Source organism: Mandrillus leucophaeus, unplaced genomic scaffold (genome assembly GCF_000951045.1).
Source record: "Mandrillus leucophaeus isolate KB7577 unplaced genomic scaffold, Mleu.le_1.0 Scaffold387, whole genome shotgun sequence".
Lineage (NCBI taxonomy): Eukaryota > Metazoa > Chordata > Mammalia > Primates > Cercopithecidae > Mandrillus > Mandrillus leucophaeus.
This window is the reverse complement of record NW_012104109.1, coordinates 52,589-70,905: the sequence shown is the minus strand read 5'-3', so window position 1 is coordinate 70,905 and position 18,317 is coordinate 52,589. Positions and strand designations below refer to the sequence as shown.

At 32.8% G+C, this 18,317-nt stretch overlaps 1 protein-coding gene across 3 annotated transcripts in view; it reads right to left on the bottom strand.

The window, feature by feature from the left end:
• Positions 1–18,317, bottom strand: part of PCDH17 (protocadherin 17) — a 68,673-nt gene that overhangs the window by 8,627 nt on the left and 41,729 nt on the right. The window contains exon 3 of one of the 3 annotated variants that reach the window (XM_011990879.1): positions 11,113–11,196. The exons of the other annotated variants lie outside the window; for them this stretch is intronic. Coding sequence (XP_011846269.1) covers positions 11,113–11,196 — 84 coding nt within the window. The remainder of the gene's footprint in view (positions 1–11,112; positions 11,197–18,317) is intronic. 3 annotated transcript variants of the gene reach the window in all.

The window sequence follows — 18,317 nt, the reverse complement described above, 5'->3', positions numbered from 1 at the left end:
AGCTTTTTCCAAGACAGTCTAAAAATTCATTAATAAAATAGAAAATCTTAAATCCATAACCTATGCATTTATGAACATTGCTAGCAATTGCCATATGAGAAATACAGGTGAATCCCAGGAATTTCTAAATTCATAATATAAGAGATACAAAAATAAGACAATATTTTATTATTGTAAATAAAATAATATTTTATATATTTGCTTATATATTAACAAAGTTTATATATGTAAATGTACACATATACATATACATCTTTCAGACTAAAAGCATTAATAAGCAACATTTTAATCTTCCCGTTTGCCACAAGCCTGGGTGCAAAATCTATGATTAGATCAACACTTTAACTGTCTCTGATTTTGAATTTCATGTAATTAAAATGGATTTGGACATAAAGATACCTGAAATCTGCATATTCATATTGGCTGATAATATTTGAAAGCTCTCTTTCTCTTTTTTAACCTACACTAAGCAGTTTAACAGCGTAATCTTAAGGATATCAAGCAAGCAATCATTTTGTGACAAAATATACCTTCAGAGGAATTAAGCCATTGTGAAATTATTCTAAATTATATCTATGTGAGGAAAAAATACTTAGATAAAAACGTCAAATTATCTGCTTTTAAATTTTTTTGTTTTGTTTTGTTTTGTTTTGTTTTGAGACAGAGTCGCACTGCAGCCCAGACTGGAGTGCAGTGGTGCGATCTCGGCTCACTGCAACCTCCGCCTCCCGGGTTCACAGCATCCTCCTGCCTCAGCTTCCCGAGTAGCTGAGACTACAGGCGCATGCCACCAGGCCCGGGTAATTTTTTTTGTATTTTTAGTAGACACGGGGTTTCACCGTGTTAGCCAGGATGGTCTCGCTCTCCTGACCTTGTGGTCCGCCCACCTCGGCCTCCCAAAGTCCTGGGATTACAGGCGTGAGCCACCGCGCCTGGTCAATTGTTGGGTTTTAATAGTCTCCCACAAATGTTATATAATTTAATTTTACAATGTGTTTTAATTGTATAATGTCGCTATATCACAGGAGTGCATAACCATTTCAATGATGCCAAAAATTACCATGTATAAGATGGAAAGTTGAAACCAAAATGTTATTAAAATCAACCAAGATTAACAAAGATAAATAGGCCTCAGTTGAACATAGTTATTGTGGAAAGTTCAGAGAAAAACACTTGTGGGTTCTGATTCTGTAGTGTCCAAACACAGGAAATATGCCTAGGAACCAACCAAAAGAGTCTTACTTTGGAGTGAATCCACCTCTTTATTCTATTCTGTCTTGCTCTCAGGCAGAAATTTGTCACAAGTCAGAATTTTAAACTTGTTTTCCCTGTCTTCAAAGCACTACAAAAGTAATTTGTGACCACTTAGGGAAATTTTAGAGAGCATAAAAGGATTTCCTCCCCTGAGTTTCACACTTACTTGGTAGCTTGGGAACTCACATATTTGTACATCTGAAAACATGCATATAGTTTCCAGCACAGGAGTTTCCTATGTGCATCCAGTATTTGCCTCTGATTTTCTTTTCTATAATGATGAGATAAATGTCTGTGTCACAGACGCTTAAAAACCAAAATCTATAAATCATGGCATCAATAAAGACAGTCTAAATTGTTGTGACCAGGGGAAAAAGACATTTCAGAAAGTTATCTGTGCTTTACGACTGTCAACCAAATGGTCTTATTTCTGTTTTGTAAACAGATTTAAATAGAAGTCATACTCTTCTATTACTGTGGTAGTTGGTATCGTTTCTAACAGCATCTTAATATTAGAGTTGTTTCCAAGTAGACAACTCTATAAATGGAAGTCCAGTTTTATTTGTTCCCATTATTCTTTTTTTGTTTCTAATTTACCTTCTTTCCCCAACGTAAGCTTTCATAATATCTAATTAGTTGTCTGGAAAATCAGAAAGCAAGCTCTCGTCTCTATTTATGGTTTGCACTAGTGTTCTATAGATTAATTCTGTAGAATCTAAGCTAAGTACCCATCACAAATTCTTTATTATCTGCAAACCAAGCCAAGCCAAGACCTTTGGCTGGCAGTTCATGCGCAGTAATGGTTTTCTGTTAAGAGGCTTTAATGGTATAACAATAGCTTGATTTTATGGTCTTTTTCTTTCTTCAGCACATACACACAATTACCCACACATGCATGTGCACACACTTTCCTGTTATCACAACAAATTGCAGTTTATCCCAATATATTCTAATATACAGAAAACATCAATGATAAAATAGAAATCTCATTGGAAAATCGTCCAACATACCTCTAATAAAATGGATTTTTCTTTCAGTGAGTTGACATAATTTACAACATCCGGTGAACTGACACTTTTCTAACATAAACAGTTCTTTCTTTTTATGGCTATGTTGATTACTATTCACTTGCTTTCTTTTCCCATCCTATAAAACCTTTACACTTGTTATAATGATAGAGTGAATTATTCCATATAAATGGTACTTTAACAATCTATATTCATACAAATTATTATTTCCACTTATGACTTCTATGTCCCATTTACCTGTATATTGTTAAAAATAAATATTCTGTTCTCACTATCTGACTATAAGGAGTAAAATTTTTGCTTTCAATATTATTTCTAGAGATGGTTCTGGATGAGTAAGTTGTATCAAAATCATTTTTTCCTGTGCCAGATTTTTAAATGGGTATTCTAATATTACAAATTTCCCAGAATTTTTTTCCTACTTCCAAGTTTTATTTTAACACCATTTTTAATAAGCTTGTTTTGTCCTTTATGCAGGGAAGAACAGGGCTGGGTAAGAAAAAATGTTAATCGGAGAATCCATTGCTTGCTTAGCTAAGCTATTCTTCTATAGCATTGTATTTCCCATGTGTCTCCCTTGTACACAGGGATACATGTTGTTTCTTAATCAAGTAACTCATATACAGATAAACAGATATGGAATGTCTTTTGATGCTTTTATTTTTTAATGTAATGAGGAAAATATATCTTGTTATGATACGCTTATTTCATGAGGCTGCCTGTTCACATGTTGGCAGTGATATAACGAGGAAAACTTAGACATAGGACCCCAGGAACTGAAATTATTTTTAAAGAAATCAGTCCCATAAAGAATTATAAATTTAAAATATAGCTCAAATAATAAAAATACTATGAGAAAAAAATGTATACATTTTGAGGAGTATGCACCGCTAATCTGGCTTCCAGAATTTACATTGTGAAGTGCCATTCTATCTGCTTTTGATAGCAGAGAGCACATTTCGAAGAGGAAGTTGTTATAATACTATCAAATAGTCAAACCACGGCAGCTTTGAAGTACCAATCCTCTAGCGTGCACCTGCATCACACAATGCTTTTGAATGTATTGCCACGGCTGCATTCAGACACCAGAAATCACTGTCCCATATCATAAGCAAGTGAATCCAATCACAGCTGGGTATTTGGAGCAGTTTGGAGCATTTGCACTTACTCTTCAATGCACCTGCACACCTTCAGGGATGGTTTTAAGTGTTTGTGACCCTTTGGACATAGTAAAATGTTTACCAGAGTAGAATTTTCTGGCATATATATTGACCACACATAGATAGTGCTCTAAGGTGAACAGAACTTAAGACAAATTGAAATGAAATATGATAAGGAATAAATACAAAACAGTATTTTATACAGAAGTGCTAGGACTGCAAAACAATGAGAATCTAAGCCATGCGTTGGGAATTTATGGCACAAATATAATTTGTGTCCCATGGCATGCCACTCTGAGATTAACATTGAAAATTTAACCTGCCCCTTCCCTGAATTCCCTTCTGTAGGCACAGCCATTACCTGGGGCAGCAGCAGATGCTTGGAAGCAAAGGCACAGCTAAATGGAACCATCTTTTTCCTAACAGGTACCCTGAAGAGAACTGGCTGAAGCTCAATACTATACCACTAGAAAAAGGTTTATATTCACTTTGAGAAAAGTGTGCTGACAGGGACTTTCAAGGAAAAACAATACAATTCAAATGTCCCACCAGTGTAAAGACAGCTCACATTTTGTGGGCGCATTAGATATGTGTAGTTCAGCAATTACTTTAAAGAAGTTACACGCAATAATTTACAAGGTAAAAATGCATTACACACCTCCCGCACTTTGCCGAGGAATTGAAAGTTTTCAAGGAGGGGTATCTTGGATAGAATGTTGTAGAACGAGTGTTTTGTTGGAGACAGGCCTGTGGTACATAAACCTACGTCTATCTACTTTTAAAATTCTGAAGTTTGTAAGACTATCTGTCTTCACTGATGAGTGTAAACTTTGATTGGAAACGAAAAAGTAGATGTGAAATCAGCTACATTGGAAATATTCATGATCAATTACATTTTGAACTATGTCATATGAATGTCAAGCAGCAGAAATACAGAGAAAAGCGTAGGTTGTAATATTGTGAAAGGCTTTATGCAAGAGGTGGTGCTTGATCTGTGATTCAAAGGCTGATCAGGGTTTCAACAGAGAGTGGAGAGCAGAGAGAGGGCGGTCCAGGTAAAGAAGGATTAAGAAAAGAAACACACCTCACATGGGAATGTGCACTTCACAGGGCAGTAAGAGACCAGCTTTATAGGTCAAAGGACTGAAGCTGCAATGGCAACACTTGACATAACAATGAAGAGAAAATTTGCTAGGATCTGAAAAAAGAATGGGAAAGTTCTAAGTAAAAGACCAAACTGAATGCAGCAGTGTATCATATGTCTCAAAGATTTTTGAATTATTTGGGTGGTTGATTGGAAAGATATCAGACACCATTTATGAAACTACAGAATTGGGATGAGCTGTAGGGTAAATAGAATCCAAATCAGCTTTATTTCTAAAAACAGATATCTGGAGTTTTTGGCTTAAGCCAGAGTATCTCCAACAGACATAACAAGACCTGAATGATTCGCTGGAATGGGCATTCCAGCCCTCAAACTCAGCTTTCAGCTTTCATCTCATCTTGCTTCTTCTCAACTAAAGAAAGGCTTAATGTACATTTAAACTGGTATTTTACGTTATCAGCATAAGTTTTGCATTTTTAAATTCTTCATTAGAAAAATATTTCTTTTTCCTATATCTACTTTATCTTTTTTCCCTCTTCCTCTAATTTTCTATTATCATTAACCAAACATATCATTTCATATGATAAAATATTTGAAATATTCAAGGATTATTTTAGAATATCAGAAAACGGAGAGTCTGGAACAAAGGAGATTCTTTAGGTATTCAAAAGAGAGGTAAAAACTGTATCAACAAAGCCAAGGGAACAACAACGCATAAGATGGATGGATGTTGAATCTCAGAACACTTTTCAAATTTGATACACCATTCCATTGAAAAGGTTTTTGATACACTATATAAAGAACAAGAAATTTTAAAAATTCCACTTTTTTCTAAATAAGCATTTATATTTTATTTGAAGATAATGTAACCATTTTCCCATTGAATTATATATTACAGCATTACTCTGCATTCCTTATTATTTTTTATCTGTTTACCTGGAGACCCTAAAGTTCCCTGAAATCAAGATACTACAGTATATTCCTCAGCGTTCCATTCCTTGAATATATGACACACTCAATGTACACTTCTAAATTTGAACAAAATGCTTTAATTGATGGAAAGCATCATTAAATGAAAAGTTATCAAATACTATGGGTAGCCTATAATCAGAACAACGATATACTTTATATATTACTCATTTCATTACCATTCATTTGTGAGCCTATATTGTCAATTTTCAGAGTGATCCCAGGACCAAATGAAGTTGTACATTATAACTGTCTATCGCTGTGAGATACACATTATTTACAGTAAGATCAGATGTCTGTTAAAAACAATGTTTATATACAAAATATAAAGTTCTCTATCTATTATTAAGGATACCATATTAAATTATGAGATAAATAAATCCTGCCTGACATATATTCTACTCGAACTTGGAGGTCAGAATAATTTCCCCTTAGGAAATTTTTTAAACCAGTGACACTGTTATTGAAATCAAAGCCTGTATTTAAATAATCACCTCTTTATAATTTTAAATTATGGAAAACAGTGAGTATCATGAAAACTACACCTCAGCACCTATAGGTTTCTCTCTTCTCTGCTACGTTTCTCTTTTTTTTTTTCCTCTACTGCATTGCCGTGTCAAATGAGGCAGTTTTCTCTTTTAAGTGAGCTGTCTCTGTAGCTTACACTTTAGCCAACAGCTATCATCAACATATGAATTAATTAATAAGTCTGTAATTTTAGAGTCTTGAAAGAGTTAATGCAATTTCCAAAAGAACCTGATTTATATGCAGTGAGAAACCTATGCTCCGGCATGCAGCAGTTAGCAAAAGCTGTTTGGTTTACAAGGACAAATTTAAAATTCTAGCAACTTAAATAATACTGTGAATTTCAGACCCAAGACTGTTTAAGTATTCTACTATTCTTCATCTTTAGAAAGGATGTTTTCCTTATGCTTTTATTGCCTCTGTAAGCTAACCCCATCTCTGATAATGACACCGTTTTTGATGACATGGATGAATACATCTAAGATTCAAGTCATCCTCCTAGCAAAGTGGTAATCCTGTAAGGAAGGTCAATGAAAACATGCCTATTAAGCCAAACTCGTTGTAAGAAGCAAGCAAGAGAGTCTTATTAGTGTTTTTCTCTGCCTGCTATCTGATTGCTGTTGGGATGTATATCTATTTATCAGTTTAAATCCTGTTGTTCATCTTGTTTCTAGCAGCTCTTGTTTTCAATTGCTAGAAACAAGCAAACAGAATCAGGTGTCAGTTTTAGCACTCTCAGGAAACAGTTAATTCAGATGCAGTTCATCTTCTCTGGCTTATTATTTAGCAATCAACCTCTGCCAATAGGATATGGGAGTCCCAGAAGATAGATTTTTAAAGAATGTTTTTAATATTTTAATATTTTTAATGACTTTCTAGTTTCCAGAAGCTATTTATTAAACTCAAAGATTTCTATTTGGGATAGATCTAAAGTTTCCTTTGTTAACTCAAATTAGATGAACATGTTTAGACGAACGTGTTTAGATGAACAGATGGATGTCTTGCTCAAATATTTTCAAAAATATTATACTTTTGAAGAAAGAAGTAATACAAAAGGTTTTTTTAAAGATTCAAATGAGTGAGAAATATATATGAAACTATACTACTCCATAAATGATTCTGCAAAAAGTACTTATATAACAAAAATGTAAAAACTAAAGCTAAATGCATTCATGCATACGTGTATATGTGCATGCATGCACACACACAGAAAAATAACAATAAATACATACTTTAATAAATACATACAAATGTCTCCGATGAAGTGGATTCTTTCTGAGAGGACAATTAAAACGATAGTTTCCAAAGGTAACTTTAGAATAAAATACAGGCATTTGGACCTAAACAATTCGGCCTTGATCTTACTCAAACAAGTACCCCTACCACTAAGCTGCTGAAACCGTGAATCTTATGGCTACTATTATTTTAAATAATCAAAAGTATCTCTAAAGAGTAGGAAAGGATTGACAACTGATATTTTGAATAAAGGCTGTTCTTGGAATTACTTCTCTAAAACCATTCTGTTCTTATTACCTGTAACTGTGCTATAAATTTATTGGAAGCTGATGTGTTTTATCCTCTACAATTGGTTCATCCCAAGAATAAAACTTTAAGTAAAATCAATGCACTCAATATCCATGTTCTAAAGTAAATATACAGAAATGTTTCTTGAAATAGGTTTTACTGGCAATGACAAGCCTTTTTTCTAGTAACAGCTTTAATGTTTTGTAATCATTAAAACACAAGCAATGGAGAAATTGGTAAAAAGAGGTCAGGAAATTTACATATTAAAAGAGAGGAGATGTGGCTCTTTAGATTATCCTGCTATGTAATCAAACTGAGGGGCAAAAAAGCTACTGGAGAGGGCTATTTCTGAATCACAGTAAAGATAAAAATGTGTTTTTAAAGAAAATGGTACCATGAAACATACAGTATGGAGACAAAAAAGTGACTAACAGTGATGTTTTAAATACTTTCTCATCTTGGAGAGTATTTTCTGTGATTTGAAAACAAATACAAATATATAAGCAATTATTTTATTTTCAGACTTGCAATCTGAATCTAATCTAAAAAGGAATTCATGTTGATATAACAGAAGAACTAATTAAGACAGTCTTTCTTAATTCAAACATGCTATTTTTGAGTTTTTCTTATTAATAATCTTTTCATTCAATCTTAGAAGTAAGTGATTTTTTGTTGCTGCCGAAGGTATTTTCAAGGAGTTATTTAACAATTTTCATATTCATTATCAAAAATGAATGTATGATTAATTATTCAGTTTGGTGTTCTAAGATCTCCACAATCTGGCCAAAATAAAATTTTTAGGCAATTCTAATATTAAAAAAATAATTCTAATATTAAAAAATTCTAGCAAGTCAGATTTTTACATTTGCTTTCACAGCAAATTTCTTTATAATGTTTAGGAAAGTAGCAGTAGTCTTCTAACTGGACCCTAAAATTCCTTTAGAAATATAATTCATAAGTCAATTGGAGAATGTGGACACTTCTATTCCACACATAATTGGGATCACGAAGTCTCTGCACAAAGGAGAAAAACACTTGAATTTAAGTAAGTTTCACTCTAACCTTGAATGTGTACATTTTTCAGGTTCAGATGAGTTTTTGACTTGAGATAAAGTTACCCAGCATAAAAATCCAAGGTCTACCTGTAAGTGAACTACAATTAAACTATTTGATTCGACAAATTTCCAGTAATTTATTTATTTTAATGCTCATTGTTTAAATGAAAAAAGTATTTATGATCACAAAGGAAACCTACCTGGTATTATTATAAAATGGAAAAATTACTAGGTTAGCAGTCCTTAGTAAAAAGAAACTTAGGCTTTTTTTCTTATTGAATATAGTTGTTTTCTTACTAAAAGTAAATATATCTGCATAAAATCCCAAATATAAATAATGTATTGTTAGATTAAGAATTTATTAAAAACTATACATCCCAAGATACATAACTCATTGATGTATTTATTACCTATAAAACACAAAGATTATATCTATATGAACTATTTGGGAGATAATTTAAACAAAAATAAAAATATTAGTATGATTATTTTATAACAGAGACAAAATTATTATATTATAGTAATTTTATGATAATAAAAATATGCAAAACTACATTCAGTAGCCTCAACAATTGTATTCTAAATTGAAGAGTTTTATAGTATATATATTCATAGAAAATATTTGCAAGCTTTGCTCTTCTGATTATCTTGATACTTTAACTGAGAAAACGTAAGTTTAAAAAGATAACTTCAAATTTGTCACATAATTATCACCCAAGGAATACAGCTAAAAAGCAAAGGTACATATGGTTATGCATGCATCCTTCATACACATGACTAAATAATTACATTCATATGCCAGATGGAAATGAATAGAAGGGGCCTTGCCTAAAGGCAACAATCTCTGAGAACCACTTAGTGGACATAAAATCAGGCTTAATTTACCTAACAACAGCTTCCAGTTTTCCTGGTGCTCAATCACAACACTAGCTCTGTGTTTCTTGTTGGTAAATGGCCATGGTTCTTCACATGTGTGCATGTGCCTGTGCATGTATGCACCACTGAGCATTCACATACACTTGAGCAGGGAATGGATGTGAGATCAAGACAGAAATATATTAAGAACACATGAAATAATGTATATGAATTTACATTCTAAAATCCAAAATGATGTATTGCTATAAATGATACCTTTGAATTTAATTTTTGCTAAATGAAAAAATATAACTCATTTCCCAACTAATTAAAATTTAATCAATGTGAAATCAGTTATTCAAGGGTAACAAGGAAGACTTTATATAGGCCTTATATATGTGTGTGTGTGTGCATGCACACGCCCACGCTTGTGTTTCAAACTTCTCACCTTATTACCCCCAAATCAAGGACAGTTATAACTTTCCCAACCACAACCTTGTCTGTTTAAAGCTGTTCTAATTTTCCTCCAATTTCCATTCATTTCCATACAAGAAATAAAGCAACCTTGTCTCTTTCTCTGGCATGAATAAAGCAAGAAAAATTGCGATTCTTTGATTGCTATAATATACATGTATGTTTTTCAAACACAGCAACAACCTGATATAATCATTTTCTCTAGTAGCAAGTGTTTTTCTTATGTAGTGATTAAACTATGCAGAAACCAATCAAATCTCTCAAAAGCCTTCAAATGACTCAGAGACTTGGATGATATCCAGACATAGAATAATATAATATGTTGAGCTAAAATTTCACCTGAGATAGGAATACTTTTTTCTGTTTGTTACTTAATTTTTCCAGTTGTTTCAAATGTTAATGTGTTTTCCAAGATTATCTGAATCACATCTAGTGCATACTTAGAGATTGAAATATATTGCATAATTTATGGAGTTCCAGGGATTTAAATATTCATTAGCCTCATTGGCCATTATAATTTATATAATTTTGGTTCTGCCTTGCCTTTAGGAAACTATATGGGGCTGCTATGTAAAGGTTTTTAAAAGTATTGTATAAAGAAGTCTTTATTGTATTTTCACAAAGTAACACTTAGCTAATATGATGTGTAATTGAGTCCAAAAGTAAAGAGGAATTTGGGGACTCAGTTTCTCAGGTGAAACAGTTCTTCAGGTGGTAACAGTGAAGCAGATTGCATCTACACCAACAACTCACACCAAAAGAAAATAATCAAGTCTTTCTTTCCCGTATACCCCACTTTCTATTCCATCAGTTTATTCTACCCTATATCCTAAGTGAAATTAATATAAGAGGTAGAATTTTCAAAATATGAAATAATTACAATTTGGCCCACTTAAACTCACTTAAGAATAACAAATATGAAAAACCTGGTGTAAGACTAGATTCTTGTTTCAACCGTTAACACTATACAGCTTTTCCTGAAATAGTAAGAGCATTAATGAAGAAACAATAAAGAAAATTACTCACTTACTATGCTATTTTCCTTTAAAGAAATAAGGTCCACACGTTCTGCCTTGCAAATGTATAGTTTTATGAGTGCTATCATCTAACAAGTAAAATTTGGATCACAGAGAAGAAAGCTAGCAGATGAAGAAATTGCTCACCTGGAGGAAGCAGATCAACAGACTGAAGTCTACTTGTGATGGTGTGTAGGGTGAGGATAGCAAAGGAAAGCAAAGTCGGGAATGCTTGAAAAATAAAATATTTTTAGTTAACAAATAGAAAAAAACAAGTAGGAAAAAGGGCCAAATGAATTACGAATCCTTCTCTATTGATTTTAACTTTTATATTAAAATTCCTTAGAATGATGAATATCTAAAAGATACGGTCATTGGTATTTCCCCAGCTACACAAGACTTAGTCTTATTGGAAGAAAATTACTTTTCTGGGAGTATTTAAGTTTAGATGAGATGAAAACAGTGCAAAGTAATCAGATGTATTCCTAGGTCCATGGAAGAAATACACTCATGATGATGATGCGTTCATTTACCTTAAATCAAATAATTTTCTGCAATAGTGGATAGAAGATGTGAACAAGTAGGCCCCAAAAATTAAAGTCACAAACTATTCTATAATATCCCTAGTTACCAAGGTTTTAATAAAAATGTGTACTGAATCTTAACGTTAACTATACAATATATGCTGTCTAGAACTTGAAACAAGAGACTATTTGTAATTTAGCCCTTTACTCAGTCACCTAATTTAAGAATGTACTGACTTTTAGCAATGAGAAATATATATATATATATATAAAAATAGAGAGAGAGATATATATATATTTCTGTAACATCTTCTTTTTTTTTTACCTGACGTGAAACATGTATGTAATACAACATTAAGAAAATGCTGTGATATACTCTTGCTTTTGTTTTTGTTTTGCTTTTTATGAGCCTCTAACTTAGATATATTATGTACATGTATATTTGATCTACTTCTTAGACTAAAACAAACAAAAAAAGAACATTTTGTTTTGCATTAATGTTATTGAAATGCACAAATGCATGGTGAATATGAGAAATCAATTGCTGCCTAAAAGTCCTGCCAAAAAATAATTTTAAAAAAAGCCTGTTGGTGGGCAAGAGTAACTTTATTTTTAAAATAGTCTCATTTTCTGAGATTCAACTTTTATTCAACATCTGTTGTTTGCCCCTCCCCTGGAATATAATTATGTAGGATTCCAAGGTAAAACAGGTTGAGCAATTAATAACAAGTAGCTCAAATGGTTTTTTTCTCACTGTTGCCCTGGGGATGTTTCTTTCATTCTTTTCTTTTTCCCCTGGCTTTGTGTTTAATTTGTGTAAGTTTCTGTCCTATTTTTAAAGTATACTCTCACAACAGATGGAAACACCTGAAAATAAGTCTGCCTCACACACATTTAAATGATGACTATTGTAATATTTAACAGAGTAAAGAGAATATAGAATATACTGAATGTTTGTTTAGGGAAAAATAATAATCTGTAAATTACCTTGTTATTATGTTCATCTTGAAATTCTGAAAAAGCACTAGTTCTTGCCAAATACATATAAAAAAAGCTCAAAGTCTATGACCTTCATATATTCTTACTTTGTTACCAAACTCATTTGTCTTTTCAACATATAACATGACCCTCTTAGATTTTCAATCCTACCAACAATAAGACTTTTTAATATCCATTAATCATTTTACTATGTAGAAGGCACTTTACATTTACTTGATAATAATCCAAACTCCATTGTCAATATCTAATGTATTTAGATATATTCAAAATATGCCACATATTTTTAAAATAATATAAGCAGTCACATAAAGTACACAACTCCTTTAATCAGAAAAATTGATCTCATCCAATTTGAAGAAAAAACAGCTATAGGCTGTGTACTTGATTGGATACTGACCCCCACCCCAAAATGTATGTAAACCCAGAACATCAGAATATGACCTTATTTGGAAATAGGGTCTCTGCAGATGTAATTACTTAAGGTGAGGTCATACTGGATTAGAGTTGGCCTTAATCCAAAGACTTGTGTCCTTGTAAGAAGGAAAACAGAGACACAGAGACAGTCACATAGGGAGAACATCATGGGACCATAGACACAGAGATTGAAGTGTGTGTCTAAGATTGCTGGCAATTACCAGAGTCAAGGAAGGGTCCTCTCCTAGAACCATAAGACAGAGCATGGTCCTACTGACACCTTGATTTTGGACTTCTAGCCACCAGAACTATGAGATAATACATTTCTGTTATTTTTAGCCACACAGTTTGTAGTACTTTGTTACAACAGCCCTAGAAAACCATTACTAATTTTGGTACTGTGAAGTGAGGTGCTGCTATAAAAAATATCTAAAAATGTAGAAGTGGCTTTAGAATTGTGCCATGAGTAGAAGCTAAAAGAGCTTTGAGGGTACTTGATAGAAAAAGCCTACATTGTTTTGAATGTACTATTGAAGGAAATAATGACATTAAAGTTGATTTTGCTGGGGGCTCAGAAAAAAGCAAAGGAAAAGCTACAGAGAAAGCTTTTATTATGACTATATATATATATACACACACACACACACACAAATGGTCATATATCACAAACAAAGCTACAGAGAAAGCTTTTTTATGACTATGTACGTATATATATACGTATATATAGTCATAAATGGAAATGATCTCAAATTGAAATATTTTTGGACACTGAAAGTAAGACAATCCTTGTTATAAAGTGGCAGAAAACTTTGCCAAATTGTGATCTACTACTAAGCAGAAGGTAGAACTTGTAAGTGATGAACTTGGATACTTAGCCCAGATCTCCAAGCTAAGTATGATGTGTGTAATGTGGTTACTCTTCTTGATGCTTATATTAGCTAGGTGCAAAAGTACTTGCATTTTTGGCAATTTATTTAATGGCAAAAGCTGCAGTTACTTTTGTAATTGAGAAAATCGCATAATTGAGAAAAAGAAAATTGAGAAAATTAATTAAAGGAAAAGAGAATAATTGAGGAATGAACTCTTAAGGAAAAGGGAAGCAGCACTTGATTTGAAAAATTCTCAGCTGTCAATCAGATAACATGCTTTGGAAACAGAGTCAAGGGTATGGCTCAACAACCATTTGCTAAAGAGATTAAGCAAGTGACTTATGGATCCAAGCCACCATTTCAACAGTGGTTAGGATTAGAGAAGGAGTTACTGAGCAAGGATCTATAGAGAACTATGTTGTCTATTGTTGATCCTGTCAACACAGAAGATGAACAAAGTTTTTGAGAATTTTATACTAACAGAAACATTGCCAGCATGGACTGAAAAGGACAGGGATGGGATGAAATGAAGAACAAACCATCATGGAGAGCATGGCCCTGCTAGACTTTGATTTTGTACGTCTAGTTTCCGGAGCCATGAGAGAATAAATTTCTCTTGTTTTAAGTCACCCAGTTACTGGTACTTTGTTGTAGTAGCCCTAGGAAATTAATTCAGCCTGTTGGAAAATAAATTTCAAAATATAAAACACCTACATAGCAATAAAAATATTGCTGCTGATAATGGCAATGGAGAAAATGAAAAAGTAGATTGTGGAAAGATAAAACAAGATTGAAATGACAAAATTAAATTTTTGTCTTCCATATTATGGTTCACAAATAAACAATTTGGCAAAAGACATAAGTATATATGCCAGTAAAATTGATGCTGCTCACTGTAAGACTCAATTGACAGCACCCAAGAAACACATATGTAATTATTCCAATTCACACCAAATACTTTGAAAAAAGTTTTCTTAAAATGTCTACAAATTAATTACTAGTTTTGCTTTTATTTTCAGTTTCATGTTTTAATATTTACATTTCCTGGATTTCAACGTGTAGAAGTGATCTGATGCTTTTTCTCTGACACCTAGTGAAAGGTGAGAGTATTTTTTTATTTTTTTATTTTTTAAGATGGAGTTTTGCTCCTGTTGCCCAGGCTGGAGTGCAATGGCTCAATCTCAGCTCACCGCAACCTCTGTCTCCCGGGTTCAAGTGATTCTTGTGCCTCAGCCTCCTGAGAAGCTGGGATTACAGGCATGTGCCACCACACCCAGCTAATTTTGTATTTTTCATAGAGATGGGGTTTGCTCCATATTGGTCAGGATGGTCTTGAACTCCCGACCTCAGGTGATCCACCTGCCTCGGCCTCCCAAAGTCCTGGGATTACAGCATGAGCCACCACGCACAACCTATTTTTGTTTATTTTTTAAAACTGCTGAAACTTCTCTTTTCAGTTTGCGTACTGTGTTTGATTTATGTGTATAGTATATCAGATGTTTGGCGTCATCTCCAGGGATAAATTTGCTTAAATTTTCCATATATACTAGTGAGTTATTAAATGAAATGTGTGACAATACATGTGCACAAAATGTGCACATATGCATATGGATATTTGGATTAATGATCAAATGAGATCGTCTTCTATAAGGAGAATACACGTCTTTGTATTTGTAAATATAGCTCCATATACATGCATGTTTTTAGTCAGATACTTAATATGAATAGTATGACTGGATGATGCCAGTAGATGATGCTCTGCATTGTTTCAGACAATATATAAATAATTGTCCTACTTTTCTAGAAAATGAAAACTTAAACATTAAAAATATTTCATATTTATACATTTATTAAAAGGCATTGATTATATTTTTCATTTAGATAAAAAAGGCAGAAATATATTTTCCTTAAGAAATATTATGCTAAATTTCCCTAAAATACACTATATATTAGCAATACTTATATGGGTTATTAGCAAAGGCATTTCTCAATTTAGTACAAATGCATGTATTTTGTTTCTTTTGGTTTTATATCTATATTAATATTAAATCATATTTTCTCCCTAAGGGATTCTACTTCACGAAATAACTGTTGTGGAGGAGGAAAAGAGTAAATGTCAAGTAGCTTTAAAAAGACATTGAGTCAAACTTTACAACTGATTCGTTGTGGGATGCTAAAGAAATTCTACATTACAAATACATATGCACATACACACATAATATAGATATATACATACACATATACACATTATATAATGTATATGTATATATAGTATTCACATGTCCTTAGCAAGTGCAGATCTTACAAATCAATCTATCCAAGTTACATAATATACCTCAAAGTGATTAAACCTAATGGTGTGTGAAAACTGACAAGAGTATCTTACACACAAATGCAATAAAATATCTCTTATTGTTTTGTGATACTGTTCAAAGTAGAATGTTTCCGCCATGTTATTTCAATTTCTTTAAATGAAAAATCAATGCATGTTTTATTGTAGCATAGCAAATTACCCCTTGTCACTTTGTTTCAAATAATGGCTTCCAATTACAGTGCCCACGTCTTAGGTTTCAGTAGTTTTTTTAGAGATTTGAGTCAGCAAGCCGGGCTTTACAATAGGGAATAGCTATTAAATTAAAATTATTCCTAATATTTATCTATCAATCATTATGCTGACTCAGAAATATAATGCAAAATTATATTTAAAAAATGGTTTATGTTATCAGAATTATAATCAAAGGGAAAAATGCTCAATAGACTTTTGGTTTTCTACAAAATTTCTGCTGCCTACTAGACTGCTTTAGAGAGCAGATTTTGTTATCTGTAATGCTTACCAAAAAGTCATGAAGACATAATAAGCCACGTAATCATCATTATACTTGACAATGGCTACAAAGAAGAGAGAAATCATTTAAACCATTTCAGTTTGATGTCAAAACAAAATGGCACACTGACAGGTACAGCTGGGTTGTGATTAAATTTCAGAGACTACAAACCTATATAGCTGAATTCTCATTCATTTTAGTCTTGAAATCAGAGAACAGGTATCTAAGAGTATAAAAATATTCAATCAAATCAAGAATAAATCTTATCTTAAATTTTTTCTGTGACTTTCTCTAGCTCAACAATAGTAGCAACAGTAGTAAAAATAAAAGGATAAGTCAACATTCTTATTATGACAGAAAACAAACATCACTGGTAGATCATGCAATCAAAAATACTGAGCCTATGTGTATTCCACAACTCAAAATAAATTATTTTCTGGAAGTTTATTCTTTATTTTGAATTTTGGAATTCAAATAAAAATTTTACTACATTAAAAAGGTCATAATTAACTAGATTCTTAGTTTAGTTCACAAAAATATGCTAAACTCATAGGGTGGCTGAACTACAGTGCTACATACAATGCTAAGAATACTAGCTCAGAACATTAGAAGTTTATTCAGTTAGTGATATTGAAATGTACAGTACTCAATTATTAGCTGTATTCAACATGTTGTGCAATTGTTCTAAAAAAGAGAATGCTAACTCAGGCTAATTAATTTGAAGTTCTAGCAATTAATCTGAAGTCTTTGAACAGAACAATAAAACATAATAGAAATCGCAGGAGAAAAAGAGCTAGTTTCCTTCTTTTGGGCCATAGACATGATTTTATGAAGAGGCATGAAAGAAGAGTTTGTTTTACTCCGATCTCCTTTTCTTGCTCCTCCTTATCTTTCCTCCACTATACACTTTCTTGCATCCCTAAATTTATCAGACTTTCTTTGTTAACCTAATTGGGAAATGTCACCTTTACTTATTTACTACCCCTAGAAGTTCCTTATGTACCCCAAATTATCTATAAGTTTTTCCTGTCTCAAAAAAAAAAAAATGTGAATGCCAAGCAGTTCATATATGTTGTACGTTAGGCCTAAAAGCAAGCTGATTAAATTATATTCAAAGTCATGTAAAAACCCATAACCTCAAATTTTAGAGAAAAAGAAGATGCCTTTTTTGGACTTTTAAATTCTTATCTTGGCAAAAGAGAATGTGTCATTCAAAAGTGGGAAACATTTACAGAAGCCAGTTAATTCCATCACTTGTGTAATTTTAATAAAAGGAAACTGGTGATATAAGACAGAACACATAGATGCACATGTGCACATGCAAACACACCACACACACAACACAGTTACAAACACTTACATACTTTTGCAGAGAGATAGGCAGAAAGGTCAGAGTCAGGTGGAGCCTGCCAGCATCTCTAACTGTGCCTCTTTCTAATAGTTATTTTTTCTAACCACTTTTTGAGCTCATTGTTAGTAGCAGTTCAGAATGTGACAAAGACAATAAGAGCAGGACAGTGTTCTCCTATGGGTCTATGTGGGTCATTTATAGTCAGAGACTGGCTGTCTGGCCACATGCAGCTGTATGTGATACTGCTGAGCTCTTTCAGTGCTTGGAGAGCACAGTGGAGGCAAAAGGAGAGTATTTCTACTATCCTTTGACTATAGCTGCCTGCTTTGTTTGAGGAGTTGAGAATTTCAACTTGAATATGTGTATTACT